Source organism: Misgurnus anguillicaudatus, chromosome 5 (genome assembly GCF_027580225.2).
Source record: "Misgurnus anguillicaudatus chromosome 5, ASM2758022v2, whole genome shotgun sequence".
NCBI lineage: Eukaryota > Metazoa > Chordata > Actinopteri > Cypriniformes > Cobitidae > Misgurnus > Misgurnus anguillicaudatus.
Window position 1 is genome coordinate 6023450 of NC_073341.2, and position 16970 is coordinate 6040419.

General features: G+C 43.5%; 2 protein-coding genes across 2 annotated transcripts in view; both read left to right on the top strand.

Moving 5' to 3' along the window:
* Positions 1-16970, top strand: part of pex10 (peroxisomal biogenesis factor 10) — a 184544-nt gene that overhangs the window by 149370 nt on the left and 18204 nt on the right. The gene's annotated exons all lie outside the window — the stretch shown is intronic.
* tlr9 (toll-like receptor 9) lies at positions 196-5803 on the top strand. Its single transcript, XM_055169059.2, has 2 exons — positions 196-450; positions 1343-5803. The coding sequence occupies exons 1-2, from the start codon at positions 436-438 to the stop codon at positions 4538-4540; spliced, it is 3213 nt and encodes a 1070-aa protein (XP_055025034.2). The 5' UTR covers positions 196-435; the 3' UTR covers positions 4541-5803.

Here is a 16970-nt window from a genome sequence, read left to right on the forward strand (position 1 = left end):
AGTTTAATTCAATAAATAAAGTTTATTTACATGTCAGGTGATATATACATATATATATATATGTAAATGTACATAATTATCTTATTACAAACTGTAAAGTTTGTAAATGTCCCAAACATTATGTCAAGGCATTGTATTTGCCTATATCATTATATAGCACTGCTATGTAGTATGTATATGAGATAAAAATACATAAAATGTGAGAAATAAATGTGGCATTGAGTGAAGATAAAACTGAGAACCTTAAATCATTGAGTTAGTGGGATGGGTCTTGACAGTATTTAAATGAGAACATCTGTGTTGTGTGCAAGTGTATTTCAGTTACTACAGCTTTCACTTCCAGGTGTGCTCAGTTAAAACTTTTATTGCTTTTATTTTTGGTTTCTTAGTTTCCACCTTGTGAGTCTGAAAGTTATATAAAGTTGTAAGATTTGGATGCTAGACTTTAAGGTAAGTAATTTTTTAATTTGTGTCTATACAGCGTAGGACACCAGCATAACCAACTGGTAATATTAATAAAGAAAAGTGAAAAATGTAATTTTCATAATATGAAATGTGTACCACTGGACAGTATTTTCTTTTCACCTTACATGGGAATAAATGAAACTGTGGACATCTTACTGTATTATCTACTAATAGTGCTAACTGATCATTTTAGCCTATGCAGTATCCTTATAGTAACTGTGTAGTGTACTCTAAAAAATCCTAGGTTATTTTCAACCCAGGGTTGGGTCAAAAATGGACAAGCCCAGCCCATTGGGTTGTTTCAACCCAATATGCTGTGTTGTTTTAACCGATTGCTGGCTCAAATATAAACATTTTCTGGGTAAATTTTATCTGACAGCTGGGCACGTCCTTTTTTGACCCAACGCTGGGTTGAAAATAACCCAGCATTTCTTAAGGGGATGGCACACTAGCCGCGCAGCTCAGTGCTGCGTCGTTCTAAAAAAATCAAACACATTGCTTTCTATGAGTATACGCACACCGGCGCTGACAGGTGGCGCCTGTCCGCGCCACTCAGCTACAATTCAGGAAGGTGCTCAAATCCCTGTCACGCCGCAGAGCGCCACTCACATAGTTTAACATTAAATAACATCATATTTGTCCCAAATCATTAACGTTTAAGATTGGCTGCTAACATATACTTTGCATTTTGAAGTAGACACTATCTGACAAAGCTTGCGCTATTTGATGTGCACTTCCGGTTTATGATACTTCCAAGTTGTCCAAGAAGCGGCGCTGAGCTGCGTGTCCGGTGTGCGACCCCCTTTAGAGTGTATATAATGTATGCCATTAACTTGCATTACATTGTTTTTTTACTTTTCTTGTTCTGTGTCTCTAGGCCATGTTTGGACACGAAATGTACCTGGTTCTTATCCTGAGCCAGTTTCATTTTTTGACAACTTTGCATCTTGATTTCTATCCCTGTGAAAGCCATAATAATAACAATGAAGTCTTAAATGTCAACTGTCAGGGCAGACGTCTGGCTAAAATCCCTAAATTCAAATCCCTCTCCATCATATCACTCAACTTGGATGAAAACCATATACGGCAAATTAAAAGTGATGCATTCTCTGGCATGCCCAATCTGATGCATCTCAGTTTGATGTGGAACTGCGTGCCAGATATTTCCAAAGAGAAGAGGCGGCCTTCGTGTGACCTAAAGATCGACCCTGATGCATTTGTCGGCCTTCAGAAACTAACCTCACTCCATTTAGCGGGGAACAGCCTGAAGACCATTCCTCCTCTTCCAGAACAGCTTGCGGTCTTGGGACTTGAATTTAACAATATTTTTCATATTGATAAACCTCTAGGTACACCACAACTGAAACACCTACTGCTAAGCAAGAACTGTTTCTACGCCAACCCGTGTTATCAGTCATACTTTATCGACCCACTTGTGTTTCAAGAGCTTCCTGAGCTTTTGAATCTTACTCTGAGTTACAACAATGTCACAATTGTTCCCCCACATCTTCCACTTTCACTAGAAAGTCTAGACTTGGGAGAGAACAAGATTACCGCTATTACTAAAGAGTCCTTTTTAAATCTTACACGCTTGCGTCACCTTAACCTGGGGTGGAACTGCCAAAGATGTGATCATGCCTCAGAGCCCTGTTTCCCATGCCCAAACAACCAATCCCTGGATCTGCATCAAAGTGCATTTTTGGATCAGAGAGACTCTTTAATTAGTTTAAGTCTAAGAGGCAACTCGCTTCGAACTCTTCCTCTGTACCTCTTTGCTCAACTGCAGAAGCTCCAGGAGCTCGATCTATCTGATAATTTGTTAGCCTACACCATACAGAACGGCACCTTTTACGAGGAGCTCCGGAGAGTTGTGTCCCTCAATCTTCTTTATAACTATGAGCCCCTGAACACCTTCTCTGAATTGATCCTATCACCCTCCATAAAGAAGATGACAGCCCTTAGAGAGTTGTATCTGAGTGGATTATTCTTCAAAGTGCTATCAAACCACAGTCTCGTACCTCTATCCAAACTGCCAAGACTCGAGTATCTGGAGTTACGCATGAACTTTATCTGCTCTGTTAACGTCAGCGCATTCAGCCAGCTGAGAACATTAAGGAGAGTGGGCCTTTCCCAAAACATGCTTGCATTTAATCCATGTATTCCATTTTGCATGTCAGAAGCTATCCCGAAATACCTATCCCACAGAGAACATCAAAAACGTGGAGAACTCGACCTACAAATTAAAAAACTCAGTCTACCTAGCACAGAACTGTGGTCGACGACTGTGCTGGGCTCTAAAGGGGACTACTGTCCCTTATATTATTCAATGTGGCATTTTAAAAAAGAAGTGTGCTCAAAAAACTTGATGTTTGATCTGTCTCAAAACAACATCCCATGGCTGAATTCAAGTATGTTTAAAGACATGGACGAGGCTGTATGCATAGATCTGTCCTACAACTACATCAGTCAAACGTTAAATGGCCAGCAGTTCTCACATCTAAGTAAGCTAGCATACCTTAATATGGCACACAACCGCATTGACCTGTACTCCGACAGAGCGTTCCAGGAGCTCAGTGACACCCTTCAAGTTCTTGACCTCAGTAATAACGAATTCCACTTTGCAATGAAGGGTATGGGACATCGCTTCACATTCCTGTCCCATTTGTCTTCTCTTAAAATGCTGAGTCTAGCCAACAATCACATCGGTCTTCGAATCTCTAACATTCTAACAAGTAATTCACTGAAATATCTTGTTTTCTCTGGAAATCGTTTGGACATAATGTGGGACTCTAAGCGTAATGAATACACAAGTTTCTTTCAGGGTCTTACCAACCTTACGCACTTGGACATTTCTGAAAACAAGCTAAAATCATTTTCTCCGGAGGCATTTGTCAATTTGCCTCCGACGCTCAGGGTGCTACAGGTGGATTCCAACATGCTTAGTTATTTCCCTTGGGGGAACATTTCAGTCCTCAAAGACCTCTGCTACCTAAATCTAAGTGAAAACATGCTTTCTTTCTTACCCAATAATCATTTTGAGCTTAATCTCGTAAGTCTGGACTTAAGTCACAATCGACTAATTGCCATACCAAAGGCTTTTTTTAGTCGGGCTAAATATCTCAAAGACCTAATGCTTAACCACAACCAGCTGAAATTGCTCAATGTGCAAGCTCTTCCCCTGTCATTCCATGAAACAAATACAATCTGTGTTTCTGGAAAGCATAAAAACACATCCTGCAAACTTGTGCTGCATGCCAATCCATTTACTTGCAGTTGCGTTACATCTGAGTTCGCCAACTTCCTGAGAGAAACGAATTTAACTGTCCCACATCTCACCACACACATTCAATGTGCCTATCCCGAGTCACTGGCTGGTGTGAATGTCCTCTCGATAGATCTCCGTTCATGCCAGGACGTATTTGGGAGCTCCGCTTTTCTCTGTACATCACTGTTGACATTGGCAGGGATGATCATTCCCCTCCTGAAGCATCTCTATGGTTGGGACCTGTGGTACTGCATCCAGATTCTGTGGACTGGACACAAGGGACACACTTCAGCTAATGGTAACACGTCAGATAGCCACTATGATGCATTTGTTGTTTTTGATACAAGTGACAAGGCGGTCAGAGACTGGATCTACAATGAGATGATTGAGAGATTGGAGCACAAGGGGAGATGGCGCTTCCGACTATGTCTGGAGGAACGCGACTGGGTCCCGGGAGTTTCATGCATAGAGAATCTCCACAAGGCGGTTTACAACAGCAGAAAGACAGTGTTCGTCCTGACCAGCCCTAGTGGCTATTCTCAAGCGAGTGGAGTGGTGAAACAAGCCTTCCTTCTGGTCCAGCAGAGGCTTCTAGATGAGAAGGTAGATGTTACCGTTTTGGTTCTGCTAGACCTTCTCTTCCCCAAATTCAAATATCTTCAAATGAGAAAACGGCTGTGCAAAAAGTCTGTTTTGTCCTGGCCCAGGAACCCACGAGCGCAGCCTCTATTCTGGAATAATTTAAGTGTTGCCCTTCTCTCTGACAATGTGAGAGAATACAACAAGAACGTCACAGAGAGCTTCGTCTGAAAGCCTAAAAATGACAACTGAAAGTCTAGATTAAAAAGCTGTAGTGACTGTCGTATCTATAACATAACTTGTGCGTACTATAGTTTGACCTCTGCAAGTCATTATTTGTTTTTTTCACATTGAATCTCGTATGTAGTATTTGTATATGTGTTTACCATTTACCAAGATAATTTAATTTATTTTCTTGAGTTATTGTACTTCATTGCTGTAGTTTTATTTTAGGGACTTTATACAATAAGGTTTCATTTATTAAGAGTTAACATGAAGTAACAAGTAATTACTTTCGCCATTTAATTGATTTCGACATTTACTTTGAGATTAAAACCGTTCAACTTTTTTCCATGAACATTGTGCTAAATTACAATGAACTATGGACTATTTTTCTTAACTAACATTAACAGGCATTAAAGTATGCTGCTTATTGTTAGTTCATATGTTAGCTTATGCGTTAAATTAAACTGTTAATACAACCTTACTGTAAAGTGTTTATTTTACTTTAAGTTCAACATTCAAACAAAATATTATCAATATTTCCACCCTCACACACAGTTTCATTTAGGTTTGAACAGTCATATTTCACAGATCATAACGTTATACTTTTATTTTTACATTTACAGTTTTATTTAAAACAGAAAAAAATACTCAAAGAAGTTTTAGTAATAATGTCATGTAATAACTCAATCATGTGAAAAGATATCTTGAGTGTCAAAAGGCCTGTAAATGCAACCTATATATATCATAACATCAGTGAAATATAAACATGAGAAATTAAGCATTAAAAGAGGAAATCAGAAAGACTGTGAGTGAGTTTTCAGAGTTTTGCTGCGTTGTAATGAGGAACTATTAGCACCTGTTGAACCACAGAATACACATACATTACGCACAACTCTTTTATCAGCCTTATTCTTCTGTTGACAGTCCCCATTTTTGGTTGCATGAGTGAAGCAGTCTTATGAATGTCCCTGTCTGTTAACTGTACATGTTTAAAAGAGAACAGGCACGTGCACACATAGACATCAAAGGGGGCTTGAGCGCCTGCCCTTTTTATTCCTGGAGAAAAAGTGCCCTTTTTTCTGGGGTGCTTTTTATTTATTTTTAAATAATATGATCTTTATTCATATAACAACTGATGTCTGTCTGTTTCTTGTGTTTTTTACTTGTTACTTATTTAATTTAACATGAATTTATTCAGGAATCATTTAAATGAGATTTAAACTCTTATAAAAAGAAAAATAGCGCTATTTGTGGTACACAAACAGTTAACGATGATCGCAGGCAGCTACCGGTAAGTGTGTGAGCATGGCCGTAGCTACCATTGAGGACACCGAGGTCATGTCCTCGGTAGTTTTTTCTTGAAGTTTCGTTTCATTTTGATGTGTAAATAGCCGACGAGACAATCCTTGCATCTATGGACCATCACGTACAGTGATGGAAATAATGGCGTTATATATAAACGTCATTTCCTAACAGCGTTACTGACATTAAAATGCTGCGCATTAATATAATTAATCTCACTGAAGCGAGTAAACTCTCATCAGACAGGCAATGTTTTTCTCTTGCGTGTGTTGAGGGTGGGAAACACATAATGATTGGCCTGTGTATGTTAGAGGGGGCGGGACAACCACATAATCAATGATGATTGGCTAAATTTCCATCGTTAGCCAACCAGAAGCAGGATTAGCTCATACACTACATACATGCACAGTCCGAGCAGTGCCGTGTTGCCAACTTGTTGATGACTTTGTCGCTAGATTTAGCAACTTAAAAAAAGCGAAAAAGGACAAATCTAGCGATCTTTTCTGTCGTGGTTGGAGACTGACGCGAGAGCATGTATTATTCTCTACACTCAACGAGCAGTGGGTTCTGCTGCTAGACACTCACATACAGCCTGGTCCTCACGTGGAGTCCGCCAGAGTCCCTCACATTCGCAACGACAGAGCGATGGCAAGTACAACAAGCTCAAAGGTAGCGGTCGCAAACACAAAGTATAATAAGCACTGCTTCTATACAAAAGTAGTATGCAAGAAAGGCAAGAATGTTTATGTAACATGCAATGTAAGAAAGAGTCTCTCCACGTCTGTAATTCTAATCTAATAAAGCAAATGAAAATGAAAAGGCTGTAACAAACTTCATCTATCATTTGGAAACCAGCAAAAGATGAGCAGAGAAAGAGGGAGGGTGAGAAAGTTAAAGGTTATGCAGCAAGTAGCCTACAATATGGGATGCAATACGGCTACCAATGAGATTAAAACCTACACTACTGTTCAAAAGTTTAAGGTCACTTAACCAAAATGTTAACTATAGTCTTAAAAATCATTAAATCTGAAGGCTTATGGTTAAATGCTTGAAATTACTTTTGTAGACAAAATATAGCTGTGCCAAACAGATTAATTTTTGTTATTAGAAACCAAAAAATATATTTTTTGAAATAGATGACTTACACTGAATATTGAAGAAAAAGCAGCCACTAAGAGCCCATATCATATATAAACTCCTTCTATACTCATCCTAAATTGAAAATTTAAGAAGCTTCTTGAAAAAATGACACGGTTTTGCAGTTTCTAGGCAAAGGGTGACTTGCACTTCAGATGATGAAATGTAACCATTGATTTATTTTGGATGCTTTTAGTCACCAACAAAATTCTCACGGACACAGTTACATTTGTGCTATGTCGTAGTTTGGAAATGTTTATTATTATTCTGTAATATGGAAAAAATTTAAATAATACAAAAAATGTTCTCGGTATTTGAAAAATCCTGGCTACGGCCTTGTGTGTGAGGAAGAACGCATTCTTATATTAACAGTTTTATGCACAAAATATGGGACACGTTGTTACACATAACGATTCAGGGACATTGTTTTCCACGACAATCCCATATTAACCTGAAGAGTTGCAAACTTGTATCCGTATAGTGTATGTAGTTTAAACAGACTGCTCATAAAATAAGAAAGCACAAACAATAAAATAATTGCTAACTACAGTAGTAAGCTTTTTTTGTTTGCATTTTTTGTAATGGCTGTTAAATAAGTAGCCTATAATGTGTTATACTGGAGTGCTGGAGTAGATTGGGAAGAAATCTGATTTGAAATCAGTATTTTACTTGCCCAGTCTGAATTTTTACTGACATCACCAAAAAGTAAAATATAAAATAGGCCTAATCTATATTTGTTGTTTCTGACATGTGTAACCCTAATAAATATGAAACCTAAGATTAAAGGTGCCAAAGGACGTGTTGCCATAATATGTTAAATTGTTCTTTGACAAAGAAGGCACTTTATTAAGTGCAAAAATTATCCAGAAACGTTTTACGTGTCCATCTACAAGCCTAGAATTTGTCATTTGAATTAAATGATCTATTTTTGCCCTATTTGAAAGGGTCATGAATAATAATGTTGAGCTCTGCTCTGAGGCTCATGCCAGAAGCTCACATTAGTAAACAGACCTTATATTTTGAGCCCTTATCAGACAAAAATACAGATTTTGATTAACAACTAATTGCAAACTAATAGAACTTCAGCTAAACGCTATAGCATAGCATTTATTGGCATGTAGCACTACTCAGCAGTCACAATTTTTTTTAGCATTTTAACAAATTTGTAATTAATGTTTTCAAAACATGCACATTGTGTAATTGCTGCTCTATAAACCTAGAATACTAAGGAGACCATGGTTTCTGTGTGAACTGATTATTTTGAAGACATCTTTTGAAAATGAAACAATTGCGTGAGTTTGAGGAAGATCAAATTAATTAACTTTTTAAATAAATTTTAAGGAAGTCAGAATTGCGTTAATATATATACTTTTTTGTTTACAAAAAGAAAAAAATACATAATTATGAGAAGTGCCCTTTATTTCACTTGAGCCCCTGCCCCTCAAAATGTCTGTGCACGTCCCTGAAAGAGACCACAAATGAAAATAAATAAAATCTGTGGTCACAGATGGTTTTCATAGTTTTGCTTTTTTTGGATGCTATAGTTCTGGTGTTCTCAAAAGGCTTAGCTTGATCAGCAAGACTTCCTCAGTCAACCAACATCACCAGAAAGATTGCACTGGCTTTACTAAACAAATTCTAACAAGATTCAACACTATGTAACAAACAAGAAAACCATGAAAAGCGTTGCTGGTATAAGATAAGGAATTAGGAGTGCTTTTTAAACAATAAGGTTGTGTAACACAAATTGCATTTTGAAGCTGGTAGCCTGGTACAATGAGTTGAAATAAGGCCAGAAAAATGCAGTGTTCTGGAGAAAAATAAATGCAGTTGAGGATAACCAAAACAGAAAAACAAAATGCAGATAATTTCTCAAAGTTTTTTTTGTTGCTGTAAATTGTGAGGTGAGGCTTCTTTTAACACAGTGTGATTCTTCTAAAATGACAATAAAAATGTTCAGAACTTGCAAATCCATGTCTAAAGTATTGTATTATCTATCGTTACACTTCTCTTCCATGCCGTATGGCTTAGCTTACCCAAGAACCCTTTTGTACTGAAATGGTTCTCTGTCTTTGCAAAAGCGTTCTTTAATTCCCACCTTTTTATTTTAAATTTAATAAGTTAATGTGAAGGTGGCTCCTGATTTTTTTACCTGTAAAAACCTCTGAGTTAACAGTCCTGCTTGAACCACCTGCAGACTAAAGCCGCCTTTCCATTGTACACTACATACGGACACAACTGTTGGAGTTCGCATGAGAGTCATGAAATGTCAGTTCAATTGTTTATTAATGGCAACATGAGAGAGAAGCTCATTCCAGCACATGAGTCTTCAATCTACAAATATTCACTATAGTGGAATAAATGAATGAAACAATAAACAGCTGCATATATGACAAAAACCACCAATATTTTGGAGAGAATATATTGAGACAAGATTAAAAACAATAATGTGTAAATATTAAATTAATGATTAATTAGTTATCAGTAATAAATCGTGTTTAAAGGATTTAAGTCTTACTGATAAAGTTAAACAAAGAAGGATTAATAATTTTCACTTCACATAGTGTTTTGATTGGAATACACTGAAATAGATCACTTCCGGTTGGCATATATCACATGCTGTGTAGTCGCACAAGTAAAAAAACATTACGAATCCAAAGCTTAAAACGGATCAGAAAATTGCCACCTAATTAGTCACCTCACGCAGCCCCTTTGCAACTCTCCAAAGAAAAAAAATGAATGACTTTGGGTTTTATCAGTCATTGGAAAGGCGGCTTAACAAAAAACTGGTAAAATAGTCATCATTTACTATTTATAGCATTTTGAAGATTGAAATGTTTGTGTTCTTATGGCATTTTATTTCTTTTGTTACAGGTTTCAGATTCAGAGCCATGAACAGTACTACACTGTGTTTTCAGTGTTGAGTGAATGCGTCAGTGTTTAAGTTGGGTAAGATCGCAATTTAGTGGATAATAGCGGAAATATGAAATTGATGTTAAACAACAAAAAAGAGAAGCGTTTTCTCTTTATTGACGAGATGACTCAACAATATTTATTGACATTTATTTATATTGTCACGGGGTGAAGAATCACTCGACAAGATATGCTTTGTGAACAAGGTCCCGGAGGGTCGATTTATTTGTATTAAACCAAAAAAAGGGGTGAAGGTAGGTAAGCCGGTACGTGGTGGCTGGTGCTCAAAGTGCTTTTCTAGTGCGGAGTCCAATCGAAAGTGGGTGTCCAAATGTGCTTCAAAGTGGGCTGTGGGTCACTCGCTGCTTTCTAGGGAGAACAGAGAAGAACAAGGGTTAGACCAGCATGGCATTCGGCTGGAGACCAGAGTCTGTCTGTCTTCTCAGCTTATGCTGCTTATATGACTGTGGGGTGATTGGGAACAGCTGTGACCGATCAGCCGGCGATGAGGGCGTGCAGGTGTTTTGTGTTTGTTGCCAGGGCGACGCTGATTCCTCAGAGGACGCTTGTCACATTCCCCCCCCAAGCGTCGTTCTGGTCCTGTGAACAAACGGAGAGAGTAGGGGTGAAGTCAGGGGAGGGTGGGGAATGACCCCTGACAAACCTGCATAAGCTGTCCAGATCCGTGAGAGACCATCGGCGTTCGCGTTGGCAGCCCCGGCCCGATGGTGCACCTCAAAGTGGAAGTCCTGGAGGGCTAGGAACCAGCGAGTCACGCTGGCGTTGGTGTCGTTGGCGCGGGCCATCCACTGTAGGGGTGCGTGGTCGGTGACCAGGGTGAACTTGCGGCCTAGGAGGTAGTACCGGAGCTCTAGGACTGCCCACTTGATGGCCAAGGCTTCCTTCTCTACAGCGGCATACTTCCTTTAGGCCGGAGACAGTTTTCTGCTGATATAAATGATTGGGTGCTCCTCACCTTCCTGAATTTGGGACAGGACTGCTCCCAATCCTGTGTCAGAGGCATCTGTTTGCAGCAGGAAGGGGCAGCTAAAGTCTGGAGCACGGAGTACAGGCGAGGACGTGAGCGCTGCTTTGACCTGGGCGAAGGCCTCCTCTGCCAATGGGGTCCAGCATACGTTCTCCGGCTGTCCCTTCCTGGTCAGGTCTGTCAGGGGGCAGCTAAAGAGGAGAAATTGGGGATAAAACATCGGTAATAACCTGCCAACCCCAAGAAGGCTCGTACCTGGGTCTTTGTCCGGGGTTTTGGGGCAGAGTGGATGGCCTCTACTTTCTTTTCCTGTGGTCGTATGAGGCCTCGACCGACTTGGAAGCCCAGGTACTTGGCCTCGGAGGGGGCTAGGTGGCATTTGCGGGGGTTGGCGGTGAGTCCAGCCCGCCGGAGCTCCGAAAGCACCCTCCGTAGACGATCGAGATGTTCCTCCCATGCCTCAGAGTGGATCACCACGTCATCCAGGTAGGCGGCTGTGTATGCCTGGTGGGGTCGCAGGATGATGTCCATCATTCTCTGGAATGTTGCGGGCGCCCCATGCAAGCCGAAGGGAAGGGTCCGGTACTGGCAGTGGCCACTGGGGGTCGAGAATGCAGTCTTTGGTTCAGCAGCTTCGGAGAGTGGTACCTGCCAATAACCCTTGGTGAGGTCTAGGGTGCTGATGTACCGGGCCCTTCCTAGGCGGTCCAGCAGCTCATCGACCCGGGGCATGGGGTACCCGTCGAATTCAGACACTTCGTTCAGGCGGCGGAAGTCATTACAAAAACGGAGGGTGCCATCTGGCTTTGGGACCATCACAATGGGGCTGGACTACGGACTCCGGGATGGTTCAATTACCCCCAACTTTAGCATTTGTTGGATCTCCTCCTCAATAGCCTGCCGATGAGCTTCCAGGACGCGGTAGGGTCGTTGCCTGACAATGACTCCTGGGGATGTCCTGATGTCATGCTGGAGCACGTTGGTCTGCCCGGGCTGGGAAGAGAACACATCCTGGAACTGACTGACCAGGTGCTGTAGCTCTGTCTTCTGGGCAGCTGAGAGATGGGGGTTGATGTCAACCATCACGTGTTCCGTGAGACTCAGGGCAGCCACTTGGTCCCTGGTCCCAACCCACTTCTTCAGGAGGTTGACATGATAGAGTTGCTCCGTCTTCCGCCGTTCAGGCTGCCTCAGTCGTTATGTGACTGGTCCAACTCTTTCTACAACCGAATATGGCCCTTGCCAGGAGGCCAGGAACTTGCAGGCGGAGCTGGGGACCAGGACCATGACGCGGTCCCCAGGCAGGAACTCCCGGGGTTGGGCAGCGCGGTTGTAGTGGCGTTGCTGTGCTTGCTGGGCCTTGGTGAGATGTTCCCGGACTAATGGCATCACTCGATTGATCCGTTCCCTCATCTGTCGTATGTGTTCGATGACGGTGCGATGGGGGGCAGGCTGCTTCTCCCAAGCTTCTTTGGCCACGTCCAGGAGTCCACATGGTTAATGGCCAAACAGGAGCTTGAAGGGGGTGAAGCCAGTTGAGGCCTGGGGAACTTCGCGGACCCCAAAGTGGACATAGGGAATCATGAGGTCCCAATCCCGCTTATCCTCCGCCGCCACTCGTCTAAGCATTTGCTTGAGGGTCTGGTTAAACCTTTCCACGAGTCCGTCCGTTTGAGGGTGATAGACAGTGGTCCTCAACTGCTTCACCTACTCTCGGCTGGCCAGCAGAAACAGCTCCTGGGCAATGGACTTTGCAGTGGCCTTACGCAGGGGGACTGCCTCTGGGTATCGGGTGGCGTAGTCGACGATTACCAGGATGTGCTCGTGTCCGCGGGCAGACTTTGGCAACGGGCCCCCTATGTCCATTCCAATCCGCTCGAAGGGCACCTCGATGATAGGCAGCGGGATGAGCAGGCTGGGTGGAGGGGTCTTGGGCGACGTAGCTTGACAGGTCGGGCAGGCTTGGCAGAACCGCTTTACTTCAGCCTCCAGGCCCGGCCAGTGGAAGCGGTCGCGGATGTGCTGGGTGGTGTTGGCTACCCTGAGGTGACCTGCCATGAGATGGGAATGTGCCAGCTCCAAGATGGTTTCTGTCTTGGCTCGGGGTACAACCAGTAATCTCTTCTCCTCCCCCCTCCGCTGGGCAACACAGTACAGCAGGCCATTCTCAATGACAAAATGTGGAAGAGGATGGAGCCGTAGGAGGACGTCCTTTCCATCGACGACTCGCACCTGAGCCCAACAGTGCTTGACTCAATCGTCCTCCCGCTGTTCCTTGGCGAAGGAGCCCCCTCCAGCAGCCTGTTGGTATACATCATAAAACAGATTATTAGTTTGGGAGGGGGACTCACCTTCTCTCCCACTGTCGGAGGCGAGTAGGGCCGGACGGCGGCGGGGTCCACGAAGTCATCTCCGTCTTCGATGGTTCCCCTCTGGGCTGGCAGGCTGAGTAGCGGCTGTGAGCAGTCTGTCGAAGCCGGGCCAATCCCTTCCAAGCAAAACGGCCACTGGCAGATCCTTCACCAGGCCAGCCTCCACCGGCCAGCTGCCTTGGGGTGATGAGATGGTGACTCTACGGGCCGGTACTTGGCGAGTGTCTCCATGCACACAGGTGATTGGTAGACAGTTTTTCTGGCCGCCTTGGGGGGTGCACAACTGGGACTGGATGAGGGTGACCGCACTGCCTGAGTCCAGTAGGGCCCGGAAGCGTTTCCCGTCCACCATCACATCTGCTTCGGGGGCTCCTGATGGTACATGCTGGTGGACGATGCAACCTGCCAGCCATGCTCGTGGGGGTGATGGTGGTTCAGCACTGGGCATAGGCTCATCTCGCGAAGGGGGAACCATCGGCCTGCTGACTGGTCGCGGGGTGCCTTCGAGCGGACGTCGCTCCTGGATGACCCTCCGGGGGAACGGCGGCGGTCGGTCCCCGGCCTCTCGGTGATGGACAGCATCCGCCAGTTCGATTGCCTCCACGAGTTCCAGGGTGTTGGTAGGGTTTGATCCCAACTGCTTGTCTATGAGCGCGGGGTAGAGCGCGGAGGAGGCGATCAATGACCACTCGTTCCGCTACCTGTGCTGCGGTGGGGTTCCCATCCAATAGCCAGTGTTGAGCGATGCGGCTGAGCTCGGCTGCCTGTGCACAGGCTGGGACCCTAGGCTTGAACTCCCATTCATGGAACTGTTGGGTGGCGCAGACAGGTAAGAGGCCAAGCCTCGCCAAAATTTCACGCTTAACTTCAGTGTAATCTTCGGCGATAGCCAGGGGAAGTGAGAAATAAGCTCGTTGGGCTTCTCCGGTGAGGAGGGTGCCAGTGCCCGTGCCCAATCTTCTTCGGGCCATACCTCACGTTGGGCGGTGTTTTCAAAGACCTGCAGGAAGGCTTCCACATCATCATCAGTGGTCATTTTCGGCAGCAGGCGGGCTGCTTGGGCCCGAGGATCAGGTAGCGGAACCCGCAGGGTGGCGGAGGCACGGACAGCGGCGAGTTCTTCCTCCGTCCTGCCCTGGCGAGAGGCGAGATGTTCCACTATTTGTTGCTGCCGGATGCTCACTTCTGTGAGGCGCTGCAATATTTCCTCCATTTCGGGGACGAGCGCGCCGCTACCCGCTACACTGTGGGGCACAAACAAAAAAAATTTGGTCTGGGGCAGTGAACTAGCCGGTGATTCTTCACAGAATGCCCGCATTCTCCACCAAATGTCACGGGGTGAAGAATTACTCGACAAGATATGCTTTGTGAACAAGGCCCCGGAGGGTTGATTTATTTGTATTAAACCAAAAAAAGGGGTGAAGGTAGGTAAGCCGGTACGTGGTGGCTGGTGCTCAAAGTGCTCTTTTGGTGCTGAGTCCAATCGAAAGTGGGTGTCCAAACGTGCTTCAAAGTGGGCTGTCGGTCACTCGCTGCTTTCTAGGGAGAACAGAGAAGAACAAGGGTTAGACCAGCATGACATTCGGCTGGAGACCAGAGTCTGTCTGTCCTCTCAGCTTATGCTGCTTATATGACTGTGGGGTGATTGGGAACAGCTGTGACCGATCAGCCGGCGATGAGGGCGTGCAGGTGTTTTGTGTTTGTTGCCAGGGCGACGCTGATTCCTCAGAGGACGCTCGTCACATTATATATATATATATACACTACTCAACATTCGAAGTGGATCAAAACCATTCATAAAAGTTTACATAAAACCAATCCCTAATACCCGTTCTTGTCTTAGGACAACTTTAATAAACTTTTTTGATCCACTTCAAATGTTGACTAGTGTATATATATATATATATCGGCATTAATTGTGCAACTGTAGAAAAATTTAAAATATGATTAAAGACTGTGGTGTTTACTTTCATAAATCAGTACGTAGCAACAGTACGTATAACCGTTTTATAATATACATTAGGTTGGTAACATTGACTAACCATGTTTCGTACACAACAATGATCCGTACAGTTGACCTTTTACCACCAATTACTCAATAAATACTTCCAGGTCACACATCACATATCAGTGTCATCCTCATTTCCCCTTCTTTCACCCATGACCAGGAAAGACAACCTACTGCAATTTACTTCGGCGACAGTCCAGTAAGTCTGCAGGGTGTGCCCTCTGTATTTGAAAATGGACGGTGGGCAGGCATATGCTGACAGACTGCGGCTTCGAGGGAGACAAGTGGAGCAGCAAAAATGTGGATTTTGCTTTCATTTAATGCTTCACACTGTATTAAACTTTTTAAGCAATTAATGATATGTTATCACAAATTGTAAGATATATTAACATTTGTTGAAAAAAACATTTTAAGTTGGAATATTTAATGTTTGAAGTCAGTTGCGGCCGATGACCGCTTAGAGCAACTTGGGCAGCAAGTCCGTCAGCATCATCCTGTATGCAGTGCTTTTGTTTAACCTTACTTTTATCATGCTTAAACAAGTAAAATATGAATTAAAAAGATTTCATACAAATTCAAATAAAAAAATTTGATAAAAAATACTTGATTTCAAAAGGAAGGTCAACAAAGAAAAAGCAATATCCCAGGGAGATGCTATAGAAGGCAGTTGAAGAAGTAAAGGCAGCCGCAAGTTTAAGGGCAACGGCAAAAAAAAATGTATTCCCCACACCACACTGCAGGACTACAAAAAAAATTCCCACAAGCCCCTCATCCCAATTTGGCCCTGACACCAGGAGAGGAAGATTCCCTACTCTCATTTATTTTTTTGGATGGCAGACCATGGCTTCCCAGTAACCAGATCCCTGGTAAAAGTACTGGTTACTGGGATAATAAAAGAAAGCTGCCACCACGACGGTCAATATGGAGAAGGGGCCAAGTGATATGTGGTGGTCCCGATTCAAGGCCCGGCATCCGGAGTTGACCTCATGGACAGCAGATTCCCTGGACAGAGCTAGAGTCCATGGTGCCACACCGGAGGCCATCGAGGGATTCTTTAAACTCTACAAAGAGTTATACACAAAGCATAGTTTACAAGACAAGCCACATCTTATTTATAAAGGTCTTTACACACCGGGACATTTTTCGGGCGCGTTTGTCGTCGACGTTTAACGTCTCGTGACTCAAGAACGAGCGCCAATGTGAGTGCGCACACCCACGCAAAAAGCGCGACGCGCAAAAGCGTCATTTTCAGAAAAACGCCTCAGACGCGTTTTTTTGGTTTGACGCGGCGCATTAAAAGTTGAGATTGCCACTTTTGTTCACGTGCCTGGCGCTGCTGAAGTTCCAGTAAAACACGACTTGGTGGCGCTCAAGCACAAAATGGTCTTGCGGAGCACGTGGAACAGGTAAACACACAAAGAAGATGCATCGAGGCTGTGGAGGTTTATGAAGGTTTATGAAGGTTCACATCATCGACTGAATTTCGAAGGTAACACATTAGAACATTACAATACATAGCTGTGTGGGCCATATGATTAGATTAAACTTTGTTGTCATTACACAAGCACAAGGCAACGAAATGCAGTTAAGGTCTAACCAGAAGTGCAAAAGCAGTATAAAAAGTGCAGGATATCAATAATAATTGCATAGGTGCAGGATTATGTAATACGATGTAAACACTTACTATGTATGGGTGGTACTATGAACATAAGAAAT